We start from the raw sequence: 19,445 nt of genomic DNA on the forward strand, positions 1-19,445 counted from the left end.
ATGCATTTTTCCTTGCCTAGTGCATACACCCCTTAGTGTCCATTAAATCATTAACAGATCTCTGTGGATTTACCTCTTAGGGCTGGGACCCGCTGTGGCCGGCGGCACGGGCGGCCACGTGAGCGTTCCCCACCAGCAGGGGAATCCTCCCAAGCAGGTCCCAGTCCCCCCTCGCTGACGGCTCACTACGCGCTGTGACGCGTCAGCCGCCAGGGGATGCAAGAAAATTGTGATCCCGAGCGGTGACTCGTCATGTGGTGTGCTGATGAGCCAATCAGCGGCGGGGGCGGGAGCGGGAGCTGTCATCAGGCAGCTTCCTACACAAGGTGTGTGTGTGTTCGTTTGTGGCAGAAGGGGGAGGGAGCTGCTTACCTTACAGCAGCCCGCAGCAGCTTCGTCCTGCAGCCCGAGCCCAGGGAGGGGGGGGGGAGAGTAGCGTGTCCCTCCGCTCAAACCATGCCCCCCCTTCCCACTCCCGCCCCCTCCCGCTCTGGCACTCGCTCCCTACAGACCGCATATCGCGGTCTGTGTCTGTCAGCGGCCCACCTGTCTGCAGTGCGGGCGCGCTGACTGAGCGAGCGGGACCTTAGCCTTTGTAGAGACAGATTATTTCTATCAGCAGACTAGCCTCACTTAAAACAGAGGGTACAAACACCCCTAAGCAAGCTCCATCCTCCGTGTTTTAGTAACAGATTTCACTATATCTGTACAAACTACGGAGCATGCACAGTGAATAGCTTAACGAAAAGGAAAAAAAGGGGGAGCAAAGGATTAGAGGAGATGGACCTATATTAGCAATTCTAAGATGACTTCATAGCATATCTAGCTGTTTAATAAAGGTGGGGTGACGAAATGACAGTCGATTGTAATCAAATACTCACACGGCCCTGTATGAGCACATATGTGTAGAGATATCTTGCTTCCGGTAGCCACTTCTATTCACAAATGACTGATATTGTTCAGATGAAAAGGGGGGGGGGGTTAGAAAAAATAATCATAAACTACTTACACGGCCATGTGTAAGCTCAATCCTGGGAGAGAATAATGTGGGGTTGTTTAATGGACCCGTCCGTGGTGTTTCCCGTAGCAACGTGTAATCAGCTGCTGGCGGGCAAAGTAATGGCTGGCGGTTCCCCTTCCCTCACGCGTTCCAATCCTCCCCCCTCCCCGATTCAGGAAACGGGGATACGTGGGGGACAATGATAGCAGGGCGTCAGTGACAGTCTTCAATCAAAAATGAACATTTTATTAAACATATGAACAGAAAATAAACTCACAAAATACTGTTTAAAACACCCCGTGGCACTCCGATCAGCGTGGCTGCAGGTCGCCTTCCAGCTGCGCTGTCTTCCGCGTCCGGGTTCAGAAGTGATGGAAACTTCTGACGCGGCTGTGACTGCAGTCTGCTCCCACTTGCTACGGAGGCCTCCAACGTCCAAAAAGATGTGTAGAATCAGAGCAACGCGTTTCGCCGTTCTTGACGGCTTCCTCAGGCTCAAAATGTGCCTGAGGAAGCCGTCAAGAACGGCGAAATCGACTGCCATTTCGTCACCCCACCTTTATTAAACAGCTAGATATGCTATGAAGTCATCTTAGAATTGCTAATATAGGTCCATCTCCTCTAATCCTTTGCTCCCCCTTTTTTTCCTTTTCGTTCTCCTATACCATGAGGGTTTGGATACCCCTCTCTGGGGTTGAGCAGAGGAACTCATCGCAAGTTACGGATTCCACTGTGAAAGACTACATCCATTGGTTTTGGGATAAGAATTTTACTTTATTCTCTACCCTGTACTAATACCCTAAGGTAAGCGCCCGGTTTTTTGTCTGCATTTCACAGTGAATAGCTTACTGTACCACGCTATTCACCTACTACAGTGCAGGGAAAATGTCACCACGCATTGCCTTCAGATTAAAGCTGTATACTTACACCGGAATTGACATCACTCTCTTAGAGCTCCACTATTCACACTCTTTATATTGCAATTATATGTACTCCGTTGGTAATCCCATAGACTTCGTGAAATACCAGTGTATTTGCAGCAGGCAGCAGACCTGCTTCACTTTCGGCAGAGAGCATTATACCCCTATACAGGCGCTATTCACTGCGTATTGAGCAACAGCTTCATTATTTTCTACCCACTATGGAAGATGTACAGCTAATAGACCCCCACGATTTTTACCTACCTTAGTTTAGGTAAACATCCTTAAGCATTGCTCTCATCCTGAAGTCTGTATACTTATACAGTTATTGAGCTTATGTATACTCACCTGGAGACCTATCTTCGTCATAACATAGTTATACTACCCTATAAAGTACATACCACGAAGATGGGCATACAGACATAGGATTTATAATATACGTTAGGAGTATCTCTGGTACACACTTGTTCTCATGATACCTTCACAGGAGACTCGCGTTTCTACTAAACAGTATACGCAGTAAGACTGAATTTACAGAGTACACCACAAGAGCTAACATCTACTGTGCCTAAGCTCTACAGAACATTGACACAGTGAATATCGATACTGAGTGACTCTAGCTATTAGACGTATACCCTAATAGAGGATATACATCATTTTTAAGTACACTTCAATTAATAAACTGTTTTTTATATACATTTTTTTCACCCCTGACCCCATTATTATATAAAGGTCAGCAGTGCGCCTACATCAGGGATCTTTTTGTACCCCCTCCAGGTACACCTTTATGTTCACATATACACTCACTTGGTAATATATGTTTTAAGTAATTCATTAAAAGTTATATCTTAATTAAGTTGGTGTGCAGTTAAGTGAATTCCTTTAGGAATCCAAACATTTTGTACTCCTTCATTTTGCTGATTAACTTTTCAGTTCACAGTTTTCACCCACTGTATGATTATCAATTTATATTAATCTAATCATTAACTCAATTAGTATGATTTTGTGATCACTCCCTATCCCCTCCCTTTCCCTTCATTTCCCCCCATGACTGAAGAAATGATGATGTTCCTCTAATACTCTAACCCAACAAACTGTCCTCTTATTCCCTCACATCCCTAATCAGATCTTTGCCACACTAAGTCTGACCTTAACGCACCATTTTCATCTCTCTCACCTACGGTTTATATTGCCCTCTTTCTTAAACATGTATTCATCGGTCCCTATTCTAAAGAAAGCCTCTCTCAACTCGGCCTCTAACTACCGCATCTCTTGTCTCCACTTTGCCTCTAAGCTACTTGAGCAGCTTTTACCTAACCACTTGATTCAATTTCTCTCTTCAATGCACTGCTCGCCTCTGCAATCTGGCTTCTGACCTTAACACTCCACTGAGGCAGCACTTACAAAAGTGATCAATTACTTACGGCAAAGTTTAAGGTTAATGTATCCTTATTTATTCTCCTTACAGTATATCTCTCTGCATCTCCTTCTCCTTCTCAGCCCTGTTCTGGTTGAAGTGCAACCTACTGTATCTAACTGCTCCTTCAGTGTTTCCCACTCTGGTGTCTCTTCCTCTCCACTCTCACTCTCTGTTGGGTGCCACTGCTCGTCTTTTGTTGAAATACTACACTTGTTTGGCTTTCAGTATAATCTCTGTGCTGATGACACACAAATATCTCTCTTCTCCCATGAACTGTCCCTTTCGCTCCAGTTTCATGTTAACAACAGTCTCTCTGCGATCTCTTTCTAAATGTCCCACTACAACCTGAAACTTAACATGTCCAAAACCGAACTCCTAATATTTCCTCCTTCCACTATCAGCTCTACACCCAAACTCTACCTCAAACTTTACACCAAATCTTTTCAACATTCCAAGCTGTCTAGGATTCAACTTTGACTCTCCTTTATTTCTCACATTCAGCCTCTGACTATATTTACTCCAGTCAATCTAAAATGCTGTTGCAAGACTCATCTACCTCATATACTTCCACAAACACCAACAATGGGAGGGAGATGGCAGTCGGGACAACTTGATCCCTGAAGTTAGACCCAAAGTCTGAGACCAGCCAGCTATGCCCCTACTCTGGGCCTACAAGAGCTCACCAGAATTCCCCCACCGGAACAGGAAGTCTCCCCCCACCCCCATCACCACATTGACAGTCTGCCAGCACCCACCTCTCAAGAATTTATTCCTTGGCCCCCAGGAATGCTGTACATCGGCATCTAAACATCACCTACCAGTATTTAATTTTAAATCCTTGCTCTGACATACAAAACCCTTAACGATGCTGCCTCCCTTTACATCTCCATTCTGCTTATGACCTATGCCTCTCTACTTCTCTCTACCTCTCTCATAACCTCCTCTTACTCCTTCCTAAAAGAATCTACCGTACTTCATCAAAACACAATAACAGAAAATATCTGACTGAAGAGGAGATTCAATAACAATTAATGCAAAGTATCGTACTCCACCAGGTCAACGGCAATTAACGCTGGATAAGGGTGCAATAACCCACACAGATACTTAGTGAAACCTGGCATGAATTTCACAAATGTTTGCATACAGACTGAGAAGTACATATTTTTTGACCTTGCAAGATTGGCGAATAGCCTTCACTTAAATATTTCACTGACTAACAATTTTCTTAAAAAGTTGAACTTCTGCAAAGCCAAACAGTACATTTGAACATTTGTACCGAATCACACATTTGCTTTTCTGAACAATTGAGAAAAATAGAATGATGTCCCTCCCTGCACAAAGATCCCCAGAAAGGATCATAACTTCTGCAAAACAAGTGGATACTACAGTTTCCTAATAATGGCAATTTTAATCTTTTTTTGTAAAAAGAAACTTAAAAATAAGTTTCATGAAAACAACGTTCATTCTACTCATCATTAATTTAAATGTATTTAATTGTTGTAATGTCCTCTTGCTGCCATTTTGAAAATCCAGCCCCTTTTAAACTTCTGTAGTTGATTTATGGAGATATTAGTTGCTGATATTTTGCCTCCCTGGCTGCTGACATTTACATTCATTGAGACTGCAGAGTTTACCATGATAAACAGGTGAAAACTGAGCAACAATTCAAGTTTTGAAAACATGAAAAGCTGTAAATATGGTAGATCAGCAAAACATGAACTATCAGGTTATGTTATGACTTTACCTTTGTTTGTTTGTTTGTTTGTTGGGGGGGGGGACTGCTGCTGCTTTAATGTTGGGGACAAATAATTTATCTCAACTAAATAAAATATCGATTTCCAAGCTATTTAGCACCAAAACATAACTCGTTTCTTAATATTAATAATTTTTTTCTTCTTATCCCTTGATTCAAGGACATGTTGAAGGATATTGTAGATAATCTTACAACAAACTGTAAAGTATATTGCTAATCAGTGTCTTATGTGGAAAGAACAATAAACAAGAAGAAATACATGGTGCAAGGTGTTCTATCTCCACAAAAAAAACTGGAATGATAAATCTGAAATATTGGCACATTTAGAATGCCCTTTCCACCTTGTTACAGTATAAATAAAGTAGCTCTGGATAGTTAAGTTCGCACAGATCTTGAATTAAGTGTTGCAGTTCCCTGCTTGATACCAGACCAACGCCACCATGAAAATTGCTATTGCCTTCCTGCTGGTGTCTCTAAACTGCTGCCTTGGTGGTACTATACCTGCAGAAAAAAAAGGTTAGCAAAATTTACTTATAAGGTCCGAGAAAAAGACACTATGGGGCTAGTCATTAAACTGTGACAGTGCCAATTGGGGTACTATCGCATGGAAACTTCCATTCAAGTCAATTGGAGTTTCCATTCAATAGTCATCTAATTGTCACTATCACAGTGTAATGAATAATATCCTATGTGTAATATTGTTTTTATTTAATTAAAATGTGTTATTCAGTTTGTATTTAACATATTTGTGTTGTAGATGAACCAGCTGCCCCTGTGCCGAAAGTGCCACAACCAGAGCCAAAGGTTCCACAACCAGAGCCAAAAGTGCCACAATCAGTGCCAAAAGTGCCACAACCAGAGCCAAAAGTGCCACAATCAGTGCCAAAAGTGCCACAACCAGTGCCAAAAGTGCCACAATCAGTGCCAAAAGTGCCACAACCAGTGCCACAACCAGAGCCAAAAGTTGACTGCCTTACACAGCTATTGAAAGTATGTACAATATATCTTATATCTGTACCCGTGTCATATATCTCTCGCTAATAACATACAAATATGTATCAACACATCTATTTAAAAATGTATTTCAATAATTTGTAAGAAAACTGTAGGAATTCTGTAATGGTGAAAGAATAATGTATATTAATGCACAACAGCTGCATAGCTATAAATATTACTTTACCGCACATCCCAACAGCTCATAATCTAGTCGCCTTTGGCAAGAAACACATTACTTTTAAAATGTGGCTCTCTTTGGTGATGAGGATAACAATGAAATTCAATTTTTCCTCTAATGCTTCTGGTAAATCTAGTACTGCATATAGCATAACAAATAAAGACGCTTAGCTCCATCAGACCCCTAACAGTGCTTTGAGACATTAATTGGCCTAAGGTGTCTTACAGAGTCAAATGGTAAATGTAACCCTTAATCTAGGTCCAAATTCTTATCAGATCTCTACTTTTGCCCCATCCACAAGAAGATTGCACAAAGCTACCATTCTGTCTTCTGCCAGGGTCATAAAATAAAAAATAAAACTCCATGCATCGGAATTAAACAAGTACAAATAAATCTCTGAGCCATACTACTTCTACAGATTTATTTCAAATGTCTTTTTACCTAAAACATCAAATCTGTGTTTGGGAATTTTTCACAGAAAGATGCTTCAGTACTTCTTCAGAACTTGGGAAACCTTCTCTGTAATTACAAAGTAGCACAGGTAAGAAAGTATTTTTTTTTACTTTACAGTCATCCCAATACGGTGTTTTACATATTGCCCATATACTGACTACAAAGTTGAGGTGAAGCAATCATAAGGATAAAGGATTTATTACATTACAAGGAATATATGTAGACATTCCGAAATGTTTACTAACATCACCCAATAGTTGCACATTTTCTCATGTTTAATAACTTTCCTCCTGGACATTCAGGACCATTTCCAAATAATAATAACAGTTTTTCAAAACCACTTCTGAAAAAGAATGAAAAAGAGAGAGCTTGTTCTAGATACATCCAACAAAAATGTATTTATTCATTCTTTATCATCCAGTGTTCTGCTTTTGGTAATGCTGTTCATTTCTGAAATGCAGAGAAGAAATGAAACAAGATATAGTTTATGCCATAATAGTGGACTGAGAGATACAGCTGCGGGTGGGACAAGCAATAGAACATGAGGGAAATACAAAACAGAAATGAGAAGGAGTTAAGAGAAGAGACAAAGAGGTCTATTTATTAAAGTCTTGAGGCTGCAAAAGTGTATAAAAACAAAGTGTAAAAGTGTAAAAAAACATATTCATCAAGGAAAAGGAATCCTATTGAAATCAATGGGAGTTTTTCCTTTTATTAATCAATTAATTTGCTTTGCCCCAGGTTTGCAGCTGGGAGACTTTTCTAAATAACCCCCTAAGAATCAAGCTTCTGGAAACTGTATTAAAACAGAGCACTCAATTTTTGTTTGCTTGTGTCTCTGCCAAATGCTCAATATTTGTTAACCTACAGTATTGTATATTTGATGCAAGGAAGTTTACAAGAAGTCAGACTTGGTACTGTTGCCAGCAAATTTGCACTCACAGAAATCCGAGAACAAGCGAGATCTCCAGCAGATCCCAGTACATAGTGTGATAAATAAAATGACAATAACCCCAATTAGCAAAATAACAAACACGCAATGAGGTAAAATATATCTTGATACATTGACTGCCGGAGGAAAGATCTAAAGTTGTTGCAGGAGAATAGAATTGTCTGCATTACGCTACAGGTTTTTTAATAATATAACCCCTGTTTACACAAGCCTTTGTACGGTACAACTATAATTGCTGTATTTGTTTTATTATTTCAGAAAGAACAAAATATAGCCATGTTCATTGCTTTCCTAAACCAAGTAAACAACGTTCTGGTGAGAGTGACTTTCTTCCCTTTTTACCTTGAACTATTTTGCTATCTACTTTTTGTGTAATTGCATTATATTTGATATTATAAAGCAGGTTATTTTGCAAGTTATAGTTTTTATACTTTTTCACCGTCAGTAGCCCATCAACGGCAGAGGAACATACAGAATAACTTAACTTTAATAGCACAGATATTTTTTAATACCATTGCCACGAGAACAATATACTTTATGTGTGAGAGAAGGGCAACTCACAAGACAAGTGGCCATAGGAATGACAGAATAATGGGAATATAAATGATACTGTGATAATGCCTATCAGAGTGCTACAACACATAAACTATTGACTTGAATGAGCACTTTCACAGTATAATAAATAACCCCATATGTTTCAGATCCAAAGAGCTCCATTAACTCAGGGTTCATAACATTCAATACCATTGAACCATTACCTTAGCACTGCTTCATGTTAGCTTAACATGACTTGCGTCTGTCTTACCTAAAGATGGCCTTACTTTAGCTCCCTCTAGAGCCTTAAACATGGGTTTTAGAGGAGAGGATGGGAAAGGGAGAGATATGCTAATAGGGGTCATTTAAATATACTTTGCATATTCTATTGGCATACAGTATATCCCTGTTATATCAGGTATGCTCCTTTTTGTGCATAATTGTCTGTCCACGTGTTGTTTAAAGGTGGGATTGAGGTAATTTATATAGCACTTCAGACTCTAGTAAAACAGGACTTCTCTCTCCCCCTCACCCTCTCTCTCTCCCAGATTTCTGGGTCTGGATGGAGCCACGGTCACATTTGGGTATAACCTAAGAATTGCATTGTTAACTCTCTGCATTAACTATTAGGAGCTCTGTGGAAAGGCAATGTTACAGGGAACACCTCTTTTGAATATTATTACCACTAAAGTTTGTTATGGCTGAAAGCAGACATTAACACTGCATTAGTGAGCTTCGAAAATACCTTTTAGCACTTAATGGTACTTTAACTTAAGTTAACGCTGTGCTAAGTCAATAATGGAGCTTAGTCGATCCGTCCAGTAAGAGTGGTAGGAATAAGGGAAATGTTATGGGTTCCTGTTCAGGGGTAAATTTGTGTATTAATTCAGTAGCATGTTCTGAGAAAATTGCCTACACTAAAATAGTATTCAATGTGAATTCTAGATTTCAACAGAAAATGGCATAACTCCATTCCTAACTTTAATTTAATATGTAACAAAAATGAAACAAGAGGAGAAATCTTCAAGCAATAATTTTAATTTAAGCACTTCATTGCTAACAGCAGTCAATAATATAAATAAAATAACATATCATAATCCATTCCAGGATCAATGCAGGGTTCTACTATCTGCAAGAGTTATTATATTTAGAATGGGCAACTCACCCATGTGAAGCAGAAAAATGTCCAAATAAAACAACACCAACTAGTCTCAAAATTTAACCCAAAAGGGCACGTTGCTCATAACTCTTCAATTCAATTTAGTTTACAGAATGTCCGCAACAATTTTATTTGCTAATCTTCCCCTCAAAGGGGTTTGAATACCTGTTTGAGACTAATTTTGGTTATTGTTTTTACATTAACAATGGCAATTGATTTATTGTTATTGAAATGTCTATTTAAGGAGGTAAAAGGTGAGTTAACCCTGATGAAGACACAATGTAGTTGAAACTGGTTGGGATAGGATTGTAGTGTGCCCTATACCAGAATGTGGTTTTTACTATACAGAATAAAGGATTCCTTTTCTAATCTACTCTAGTTTCATTTGGGATTTTTTCTGCACCACATGGGTGAGAAATATGACTGTTATTGATAATAGCGCCCTGATCATGTAATGAATTAGAATCTATTATTTTGTTTATAACTTTAATTTAATCAAATATCTTAAGATATTGGTTATAATTTAAAAAGGACTCAATAAACAAAAAAGACATTGATTTCAGTCATAATTTTTTTGAAAACTTTCTTTTAAAAAACATCTGGCATTGTATAATAAATCGAATATTTTTTTAGAGAGAAGTGAAAGATACAGTAGGGATGGGAGAATTAATACAGAGCCATCAAATGTTTATGTTTCTGCATACAGTATAGAATAATTCTGAATTCTCAAAATGTGTAAGTTACTGTAATGATAGAACACAATGGGGATTGTTTATTAAACTGCAAAAGTGACACTAGATTATGTTCCATTTCAAACCATTTCAATCAAGGCAAAAAAAAAACTTCTGAATGTTGGGCAAACAAGAATGGTTATTTACTCAACTCTTCCGGGTGCAAACAAAAAATTGCACCATTTTTAGCAAAGGAAAAATTCCAATTGTTTTCAATTGGATACATTTTCTTTGATAAATACAGTGATATTTTGTTTAACTGTTTTTTTGCCCCAGTATTGCAGCTGGAGACCCCTCGGTGGTGCATATGTATCAATGCAAAAGTGGTGCAGTTTCAATGCAAAACCCGGCACCACATGTATCAAAGAATTAAAGGAAATGATTAGGATTTTTTAAATACATCCGGAGCAATGATGTTGCCCCATTATTGCCCCCACTTTCCCAAGGATACAGCACATATGCCCCAGTGTGTGTTTAGATCTAGCTAGTTCGGAATGACATCATGCAATATAAGAAGTGTGAAATGCATCTTTCTGTATTCATTTCCGGGTTTAACCTGCAGCATGTTTTTCATTTTATTTCTCTGTTTTTCTTTTAGAAAGAAGTTGGTTGCTCACTGAATAACCTTCTGGGCACAAAAGTGGTACAGACATGTTATGTTTCACTGTCTTTTTAATGCTTACACAAAGCTTAGTGTGTTCAGTAGATTGCCAAAATTATGTTACGGAATATCTACAGTACAACCTATTTGTAAAGTAATTAATATTGCACCTGATGACAAGCAGCGTTTTACACCATAAGCCTATCTATTGTATGCAAGAGAGGAGACTACATGGTCTGCTGAAAATAATATTTAGACAGTACAAAGAATGAGTCACTTGTGAGGATGTACTATATACACAATTGTTTAAACAATGAGGAGTTCTGAATATTAGGTACAGTAGAGTTTGTGTTTGGGCTTACAGTATAATAACGTCATTGCTGCAGAGATGTGGTGCCAAGAAGTGTTACTGAACGGTTAATATTCCTATTTTCACCACTTCACACTGTGTTATTTAAAAAAGGTGTGATTAAGAAAAAGGATGTAAAAAATGCAATACATATAGGCGAGGTGGGTATTTACAAAAGGGAAAAAAAGACATAATCCTAGAAAACAGTCTAAGAATCCTGGAGTACCTTATGCGTCCAAGCTGCTCTTAATGCACTGATGTCTACGTTTGTGTGCAGTGCATAAGGCTGTGCTCCAGCAACATCAAGACATTCACATTGTAAAAAGGAGTCGTGTTTAGGGGCATGTCTATAGTTCAGCTTTGCTGTGGCATATAAAAAATACATAGTACATTGTTACATCTTTATTTAACGTTCACACCAATGTTTGCCTATTTTTTTGGCCATCAACGCAGAGATGGCGGTAGTGGTCCAATTATCTAAAATGCATTAGATTAGCTTCATACAATCATGGCAACAATTTAAACTAATTTATTAGTTAAAACATAAATTCGAGATAAGCGCACTGCTAATGTTATGTTACATAGATGCGTGCCACAGCATGTACATGTGTACACTAAAACTGCCTCTAAGTCTGCCCCATCTGCCCCATTTGCCAAAATCTGCCCCATTTGACTCAACTATATACTGAATGTTCTTTAGGGAAACTCAGTTCTGTGCTTTGGATATTTAAAGCAAGAGGGTAGCCGAGCACACCAGAAACAGGGGAAAGAAACACTGGTTAAGCTAGGTGTTAAACCATTAAGCAAATCCATAAAAGAAAATGATTGTATTTAAAGTTTACTTTTGAATGCATATCCTTACTCTCAAGATAATTCAGGAATCCTCTTGTATTAAGAATGAGCTAAAGGTTCATGTAGCTGCCAACCACACATAGGATCTTTATGCTAGTAATGTTTTATATGTGCATTTTAACTATTATTTGTCTTTCTCTCCCAGGTAATTAATAGCCAAGATGCTGAACAACTGGCTGACCAAGTTGCCCTCATCTTGTTCCAATTTGTGGTAAACAAATAGCACTACATATGTATAACATTTCATGGCTATACTTTTTTTTATGCTGGTTCATACCCAATACTTATAAAATATAAATGGCGATGTGGTTCTGATCTCTTGTTTTCAAGGACATCAGGACCTTTTTACAATTTGAAGTACTGCCCATATTTACTAAGCAGTGCAATTTCATAAGACACCTTCCAGCATCGAAAGACAACTTGTAGCTCATTTCATTGAAACATCCATAGGTTTTGTCCAAGCATTGGAAGGTCTCTTATGAAACAGCATTTCTTTAAACAAATAAAGCTGCCAGGGTAACATGATTAAATCAAATAGGACTGATATGTGCCATAAAATCCCAATGCAAATCTAATGGAGGAGTTGATTGCTTTAGTCTAATAGAGAAATGTATAAATCCTTGTTGTTTTAGTAGTAGATGCTAAGGTTTGAGATGGTGATTAGAGTTTCCATGACTGTTTTGTAAAAAGGAGATACAGCACAAGTTTACATTAACACATTCATTCTCAGCAATATTGTATTTTGGTGGAAAGTTTGTTTATCTGATCTGATTTTGTATTTCGTGTTTAGGAAAACATCATTGCAAAAGTGGTCAAAGTATTGGTAAGAAAAATCTCACATATATGTTTAAATTTTCTGTCTCCCAAAACAGAGATTGGTTTGGTATTTTCACAAATTAACATGTTTAAGTGTTTTCATAAATTCACCCATTGGGAGAGCTGGGGTAATGTATATTCCTCTTAAATCTATAAGCAAATGATTTTTCATAAATAAATAAAATACCAAAATATCATCACTGATGCTTAAACTACTGTACATGACACCCAGCATTTCTTTCCCTTCAATTGTGACCAGCGGCGGATTTATTGTTTTGCCACCCAAAGGCTCATACTGGTAGCGGGGCCTGCCCTCCTCCTGTTGCATAGCAGCTTCATGACGTCACAGTGTCATGGCAATGCGTCGTCATTTCATGTCGCAGTATAATTTGATATTGTACTGCCATGATAATGCAACGCTGCAGGAAAGGGGCTGCTCTGGAGAAGGTAAGAACCCCTCTCAACACACACATGCCCACATTTCCTCCTCAAAAAATTGCCGCTTTAGGCTAAAGCCTAGTCAGCCTTGTGGGAAATCCGCCTCTGCTTGTAACAATCGTCCCTTTGTTCATGTCTTGGAGTTAATACATTCTCTAAGTTAGATTTTGTCTAGAAAATGCAAATAATTTAAATGAGCACTTAGCCCCTGTACATGTGAGAGAATAGTATCTGTTTGGGCCAGCTCGTGGATACATGTTGACATGAAGTATAATTGAGCGAGATAGATGGTGAAAGCTATGTCTAATAAATACTAATTACAGTATCTTCTACAATTAGGATGAGCTTCCACTAATTGGTGACCTAATGGTAAGTAAATCTCTTCTATTTGTTTAGTTAATTTTCTCCAAAAAAAAACTCCATCCAAAATGTTTACACAAATTACATTAACTCATTGTGACAGGTGACATGGATTTAAGTAATTATCCCTGAAGAACAGGGCATTACTGGCCAATAATGCCCTGGCTGGAAGAGTTGAAGGCCCGAGGCGAAGCCAAGGGACTTTAACCCAGCCAGGGCATGATTGGCTAGTAATGCCCTGTTCTGAGGGGATTATTACTATTATAGGCTAAATGTAGACTTTTTTCATAAATAATAGACACTTTTGTATAGTTATATAGATTTTTTTATTAAAATAAAATGGTAAATAGATGAATCCACCTCTATATACTCTTACACTGCAGATATCTATATCCACACACTGCCGCCCCCTCTGTGTACACACACATACACACACATACACACACACACAACACAGCACCTCTACACACACAGCAACTCTAAACACACAAGCACACCACACACACACACACTGGAGCTCTACACACACAACACAGCACCTCTACACTCACATCACAGCACCTCTACACACACAACACAGTACCTCTACACACACAAACTGCTGCTACACACACATCTGCTGCTACACTCATAAACACTGCTGCTGCTGCCGACACACACACACACACACACACACACACACACACACACACACACACACACACACACACACACACATACACACACACACAGAAACTACAGCCAGAAACAAATTGCAGACAGGCACTCACTTGCTTTGCAGACTCTCTCTCCTGCACCCCACCAATTCAACTGAATCTGCTCAGTTCACGGAGCAAGAGGAGGAGTCAACCCGTGGCTGATACTTCTTAACCAATCCCCTGCCCTGTCTCAGAGCTGTTCCTACTTTTAGACCAATCCCCTGTCCTGTCTCAGCTGTTCTGAAAGCTGATTGGCTGGAAATAATCACATTGAAATCAACACTTTGCCAGCAGCTAAAATTCCGAGCATTACTGATTGGATAATGCCCGGAATTTTAACCAGAGGGCAGGAATTTCAATAATGCCGGAATTTGACTGCTTTAGCCTATAATTAAGCATAACATATGTTGAATATGTATCTATGCCTTGTTGTAGAATGATGTTCCCCTTACTGAAGACATCAGGGATCTTGCATGTGGTGTGCTGGTAAGAAAATACATTGTTAAATTATTTAAATTTCCTCATGCTAGGGAGATTGCAAAGTGACAGTTGGGGAAATGGGATTATGTAGCAGATTGAAACACAGCTGGGAAGGGATATCGAAGGGTATACAATTCCAGAGACAGTTTAAGACCCTCTGAGGCCCCTATAAACCAAGACTTTTTGGGGACATTCCTCAAGGTAGCCCTCCTCCTGCAGCATTGCAGCTTTATAACATTGCGACGTCATGTGATGTTGCGGCGTCATGGCAACACGTCACCATGTGATGTTGTGGCGTCATGGCAATGCGTCACCATGTGACACTGTGGTGTCATTTGATATCGGATCGCCATGACAATGCAACACTGCAGAAGAAGGGAAGAGACAACCCTCTTACACAGACACACACCTTTCCATGGGTGAGGTCTGGGAACTCTGCAGCTCTGTCCTCCAGTCAGTGGATGTTTGGTCCCTGTGCCGTCAGGAGAAGGGAGAGTAGGGCAGACAGTGATGGCCGGGCTGCTGCATGGGGAGCCGGGGAGTAGCAGCACCTGCAACCTATGGGGCCCCCTAACCTTGGATGCCCATAGGGACGTGACTAGTGTGTAGTCACTGCACAAATTTCTAGATTTAAATATTAAATATTTCTCTATAAAGGGTTAACAATTCAACCCTTATCCCTTCTCATTTAATATAAAATGTAATCTAATATTCTGTATTACCATTAAGGTTGGTTTGCAAAGTATCTTGTAAATACAATATAATATGTTGAGATTCATTTAATGTCAGAATAGGGGCACCTATAATATGCAGTAAAGTATAAAAATAAACTGACACAATCTGTTTAAGATGTCTTTAACCCTTTTGTTGCCCTTATTATGTACACAATTTGGCAAAGGCACCTACATTCTGGGAACCACTGTGTCATGCCAGATGTATCATGTTATTTTTTCATATTACTAGGGAGGGGGATGGTAATTCCTGAACTTGATCAAATTGGAAGTGGAGACAAATCCACTTCAATTTGCATCAGCTGGGGGCTAGCCGGGACCATGTGATTGCTATCGAAACTATCACATATGCACGATCCTGCAAGCCAAATGGAACTTGGAGGCTGCCGGATATCCGGTGTTGTAAGGGTTAAGTACTTAACATTTTTTCTTTGTTTCTTCATGTATAGGAAGATGTTCTTGCAAAAGTATCTAGAGTACTGGTAAGAGGAAATCCCCATCTCTTTAAGCTTTCTCCTTAAGAACTGTCAGTGCTTGCAAAGCAGTTTCTAACCATTGCATTTCTTCATTATAATATGTTTAAATGACTGTAGGGCAATATACTGTACAGTAGCTTAGTTAAAACTAAATTTTAATACAAGAAACTCATATTAAAGCAGAGGTTTCACACAGAGGTTTGCAAAATGCAGATATTTTCCCTATGTCTGTACGTACTCCCCCCCCTCCCCCCTGCAGTTTAGTTCAACAGTGGTTCTGAAACTATGATCCCTGAGCCACTGGTAGAGATGGGCAGTATTTTTTTCCCGAATTTGGATCCCTAGCGGATCGGCTGGTTCCTTTGGTCTGTGGATTTCAGCAGATCAATCTCAAAAAGGGCAATTTGGATTTTGCAGAATTGTTATTATTATTACCAATACACTTGCCAGATTCTGCAACCCATGGACGGATTCTTAGACTCCAATCCACGGATTCAGTAATCTTAAGAATCCGCCAATGGATTGCTCAGTCAGCAGATTGGATTCTACAAATCCATCCACGGGTTGTGTCAATGGCGGTTTTTGTGGAATCCACAAGGTTTAAAAACAGACCAAATCTGTTGGCAGATTTTACACCTTGCAACGGATTTTGGGTTGAAAATGCGAAAAATTCCGGTAAACGGATGTGGGTGTATTCGCTCATCTCTAGCCAGGGGTGATTCCTGAAGACTTTAGCGGTGGTCTTCGGAGCCTTCAGAAAGCTCTCTCCTACAGTCAATGCAATTCCTATCACTGATATACAGTATCATTGATTTTTACATACATATCCAGTAATTTTTAAATATATTTTACATGTATATATTGATGAACAAAGTTCACATTAAAGTGGTCCATGACCTGAAAAAGTGCAAGAATTGATATTTTGTAATGGTTAAGTCATCTCATTGTTTTTATTATTCATTTCATGTATTAACTAAAGAGTTCTTGCTAGTCTAATCCATGTAATTAAAGAGTTTTCAAGTTAAAATTATTCTATTTAAGTATTTAGCTAGTTTTGTCTTTATCCTTAAAACAGGCAGCTTTTGCAATGGAATGTTTATGCAAATTCGTTTTTGGTAGCAATATTGTTGCATATATAGGGCCTTATGCAGAGAGCATCGTTATTTCGAAATTCGCCATTTTTTGTACAATTTCGCGCAGAAACCGGCAGAAAATGGCGAGTTCCGAAAAACGCGCCATTTTGTTTTTTCAATTGCTAAATCTCGCCTCGCGGCTGGCGAGAACCTCCATCTCGCCATTTTTAAAACTCTCCGAATGCAGAGAGGTGCGAACGGCATAAAGCGGCTGTTCGCGCCAAAAAATGCCGCGATTCTCGCATTTTTGCCGCGCCAGGAAAAGATGGCAAGATGGCGCTCGCCGCCTATAGTAAAGGGGAAAAAAAGGCGCGAATTTGTTTTTACACGTTTCTGAAGCGCGCATCTCGCCAATTTAAACTCGCCACACGCATCCATGTTAAACATAGCAGAATTCGCACTTTTCTGCATATGGAGAATAAAACTCTCCAAAAAAGCTACTTTTTATGAAATTCGCCAATTTTAAAATTCTATGCTCTCTGCATGAGGCCCATAGTTTGTATTGAATATGTAAACTCCTGATTTTTATCCATGTCGCTTTTTCAATGATTTACACATATTTTTTAATACTTTAATGAAAGTGAATCCTAGTATACATAATCAAAACTGCCCCACATTTTCATTATTGGCAAAACAGCTCATTCTGTAAACATGACAAGAATATTCAAGCAACAGTGTGGTATCAGATAACGAAGAGTGTAAGGGCATACATGGTGTTGGACAATTACGCCCAAAATAATGGGTTAATATGAAATAGCCCACCCATTTTCCATACCCAAAACGGTCTTATACATTGTTTTCTATTGTTCTTTGTGCTTATTTGTCTAGTCCTTTCTAGTGTCCTGATTCCTAATCTTTTATAACCTCTCCAGAATATTGTGGCAGAAGTTACAGGAGGTCTCACAAAGATCATTGACGGGCTGTAGAAAGACATTAAGTGATAGCAAGCCCAGCAGTGAACTGTAAGTGATATTTAAATAATGATAATAAACAGATGGTTATTAGCCACTTTGTTATATATTATAATATGTACTGGGGCATATAAAGAACCACAAATTGGCAGTATGGTATTTGTTTCCCACAAAGAGAGTAAATTACATATTGTGTCTTCCTTTATGTCAATGTATTCAGCTGCTCTCTGTCAAGTGTGCTCCTCTTGCAGTGACTTCCTCTGGGAGTAGTTATAGGAGCAGTAAAGAGTAAAGTAAACATATGCGGGGCAACATTATAATACAATGTAACAAGTGTTCTTTTACACCTTTTTCTGTGTGTCAATTAAATATACTGGGTCTGAAGCAGCAGTAAACTCTGAGCGTAAAAGATCAACTTCAGATGAACAAAACATATACATTTGGCAATGGTTCAAAGTGAATTTGCTCTGCATCAAGGACCAAATTGTATCATATTGATACACCTCCCACATTATGATTTACTTTGTAGTGTAATTTGTTTTGACAGTATCTTGACCAATAGCACAGGCCACATTTAAATATAAACATAATATTAAAACATACACACAAAAAAACAGTAGCACAACACCTCAAAAATGCTAGTGAATCTATAGGATCACTGTTACTTCTAAGTGACAATTATCTGTTAAGAATTATGCTGTTTGTTCCAGCCTGTAACATACTGTATTAAAAATACCTAATGTCAAATTTCAAGATTGGTTTCTTTAAATTCTGCTTCAAACTTTATTAGGAGCAGTGCCATGTACTACAATATTCATTATTTTATGTTTTTTTTTCAGGCAACACCAAGATAACTGGTGATTCTTCATTCATTACTCTTCTCGTCTTTCATGCAAGGGACTTTCTCCCTTTCTGCACATCACATACAGTACAACTTATGCATTTGGGACTCCTGATGTTCAATTTCTTGTAACTCTATAATAATATAATAAATCACATGCCTGGCAAATATTTGACTTGAGTTATATATCTTGTGATGGGGGATTTCTAATTATCAATAGGGAAATGTAAAAGCAGCACATTTTATAAATAATGTTTTCATATAATTTAATATAAGGGATGTCAGTATTATCCAAGCTGAAGGAGCAGCTCAATGAGTAAAGGCATTGACTCTGAAAACAACGATACTGAGTTTGAATCAGGGAGCCTGGTTACAATCCTAGTGTCAGTTCAGTCCTTGTGACTTTGGGCAAATCACTTTATCTCTTTGTGCCTCATGCACCAAAAGATACACTATAAAGTCTATGGGGCAGTGACGCTGCGTATACTGTCAGTGCTATACAAAAACAAATTATCATTAAGCAGCAGCATTCTCAGTACTAAAAGATCCATTGCTGTATGCAGTGAGGAAGAAGCTCCCTTTATATGTTGTTGGGGAATATTAGCCACAAGTCATGAGAGAGCACTGGAGTACAATATAAGGCATGACTGTAATTTTACCACA

At 38.8% G+C, this 19,445-nt stretch overlaps 1 protein-coding gene across 1 annotated transcript; it reads left to right on the plus strand.

Annotated features, from left to right (window-relative positions):
- Positions 1-5,459: 5,459 nt before the first annotated feature.
- LOC142495425 (uncharacterized) lies at positions 5,460-18,950 on the plus strand. The gene is made up of 12 exons (XM_075600914.1): positions 5,460-5,609; positions 5,851-6,083; positions 6,746-6,808; positions 7,931-7,987; positions 10,695-10,739; positions 12,044-12,109; positions 12,689-12,721; positions 13,492-13,521; positions 14,646-14,696; positions 15,871-15,903; positions 17,903-17,992; positions 18,781-18,950. The coding sequence occupies exons 1-11, from the start codon at positions 5,534-5,536 to the stop codon at positions 17,954-17,956; spliced, it is 741 nt and encodes a 246-aa protein (XP_075457029.1). The 5' UTR covers positions 5,460-5,533; the 3' UTR covers positions 17,957-17,992; positions 18,781-18,950.
- Positions 18,951-19,445: the final 495 nt, after the last annotated feature.

Source organism: Ascaphus truei, chromosome 5, assembly GCF_040206685.1.
Source record: "Ascaphus truei isolate aAscTru1 chromosome 5, aAscTru1.hap1, whole genome shotgun sequence".
In the NCBI taxonomy this organism is placed as follows: Eukaryota; Metazoa; Chordata; class Amphibia; order Anura; family Ascaphidae; genus Ascaphus; species Ascaphus truei.

Coding starts and splice junctions, on each gene's coding strand:
- LOC142495425 (XM_075600914.1), top strand. CDS start 5,534: ATGAAAATTGCTATTGCCTTCCTGCTGGTGTCTCTAAACTGCTGCCTT. Junction 7,988..10,694: donor ACCAAGTAAACAACGTTCTG/GTGAGAGTGACT, acceptor TTTTTCTTTTAG/AAAGAAGTTGGTTGCTCACT. Junction 13,522..14,645: donor CACTAATTGGTGACCTAATG/GTAAGTAAATCT, acceptor GCCTTGTTGTAG/AATGATGTTCCCCTTACTGA.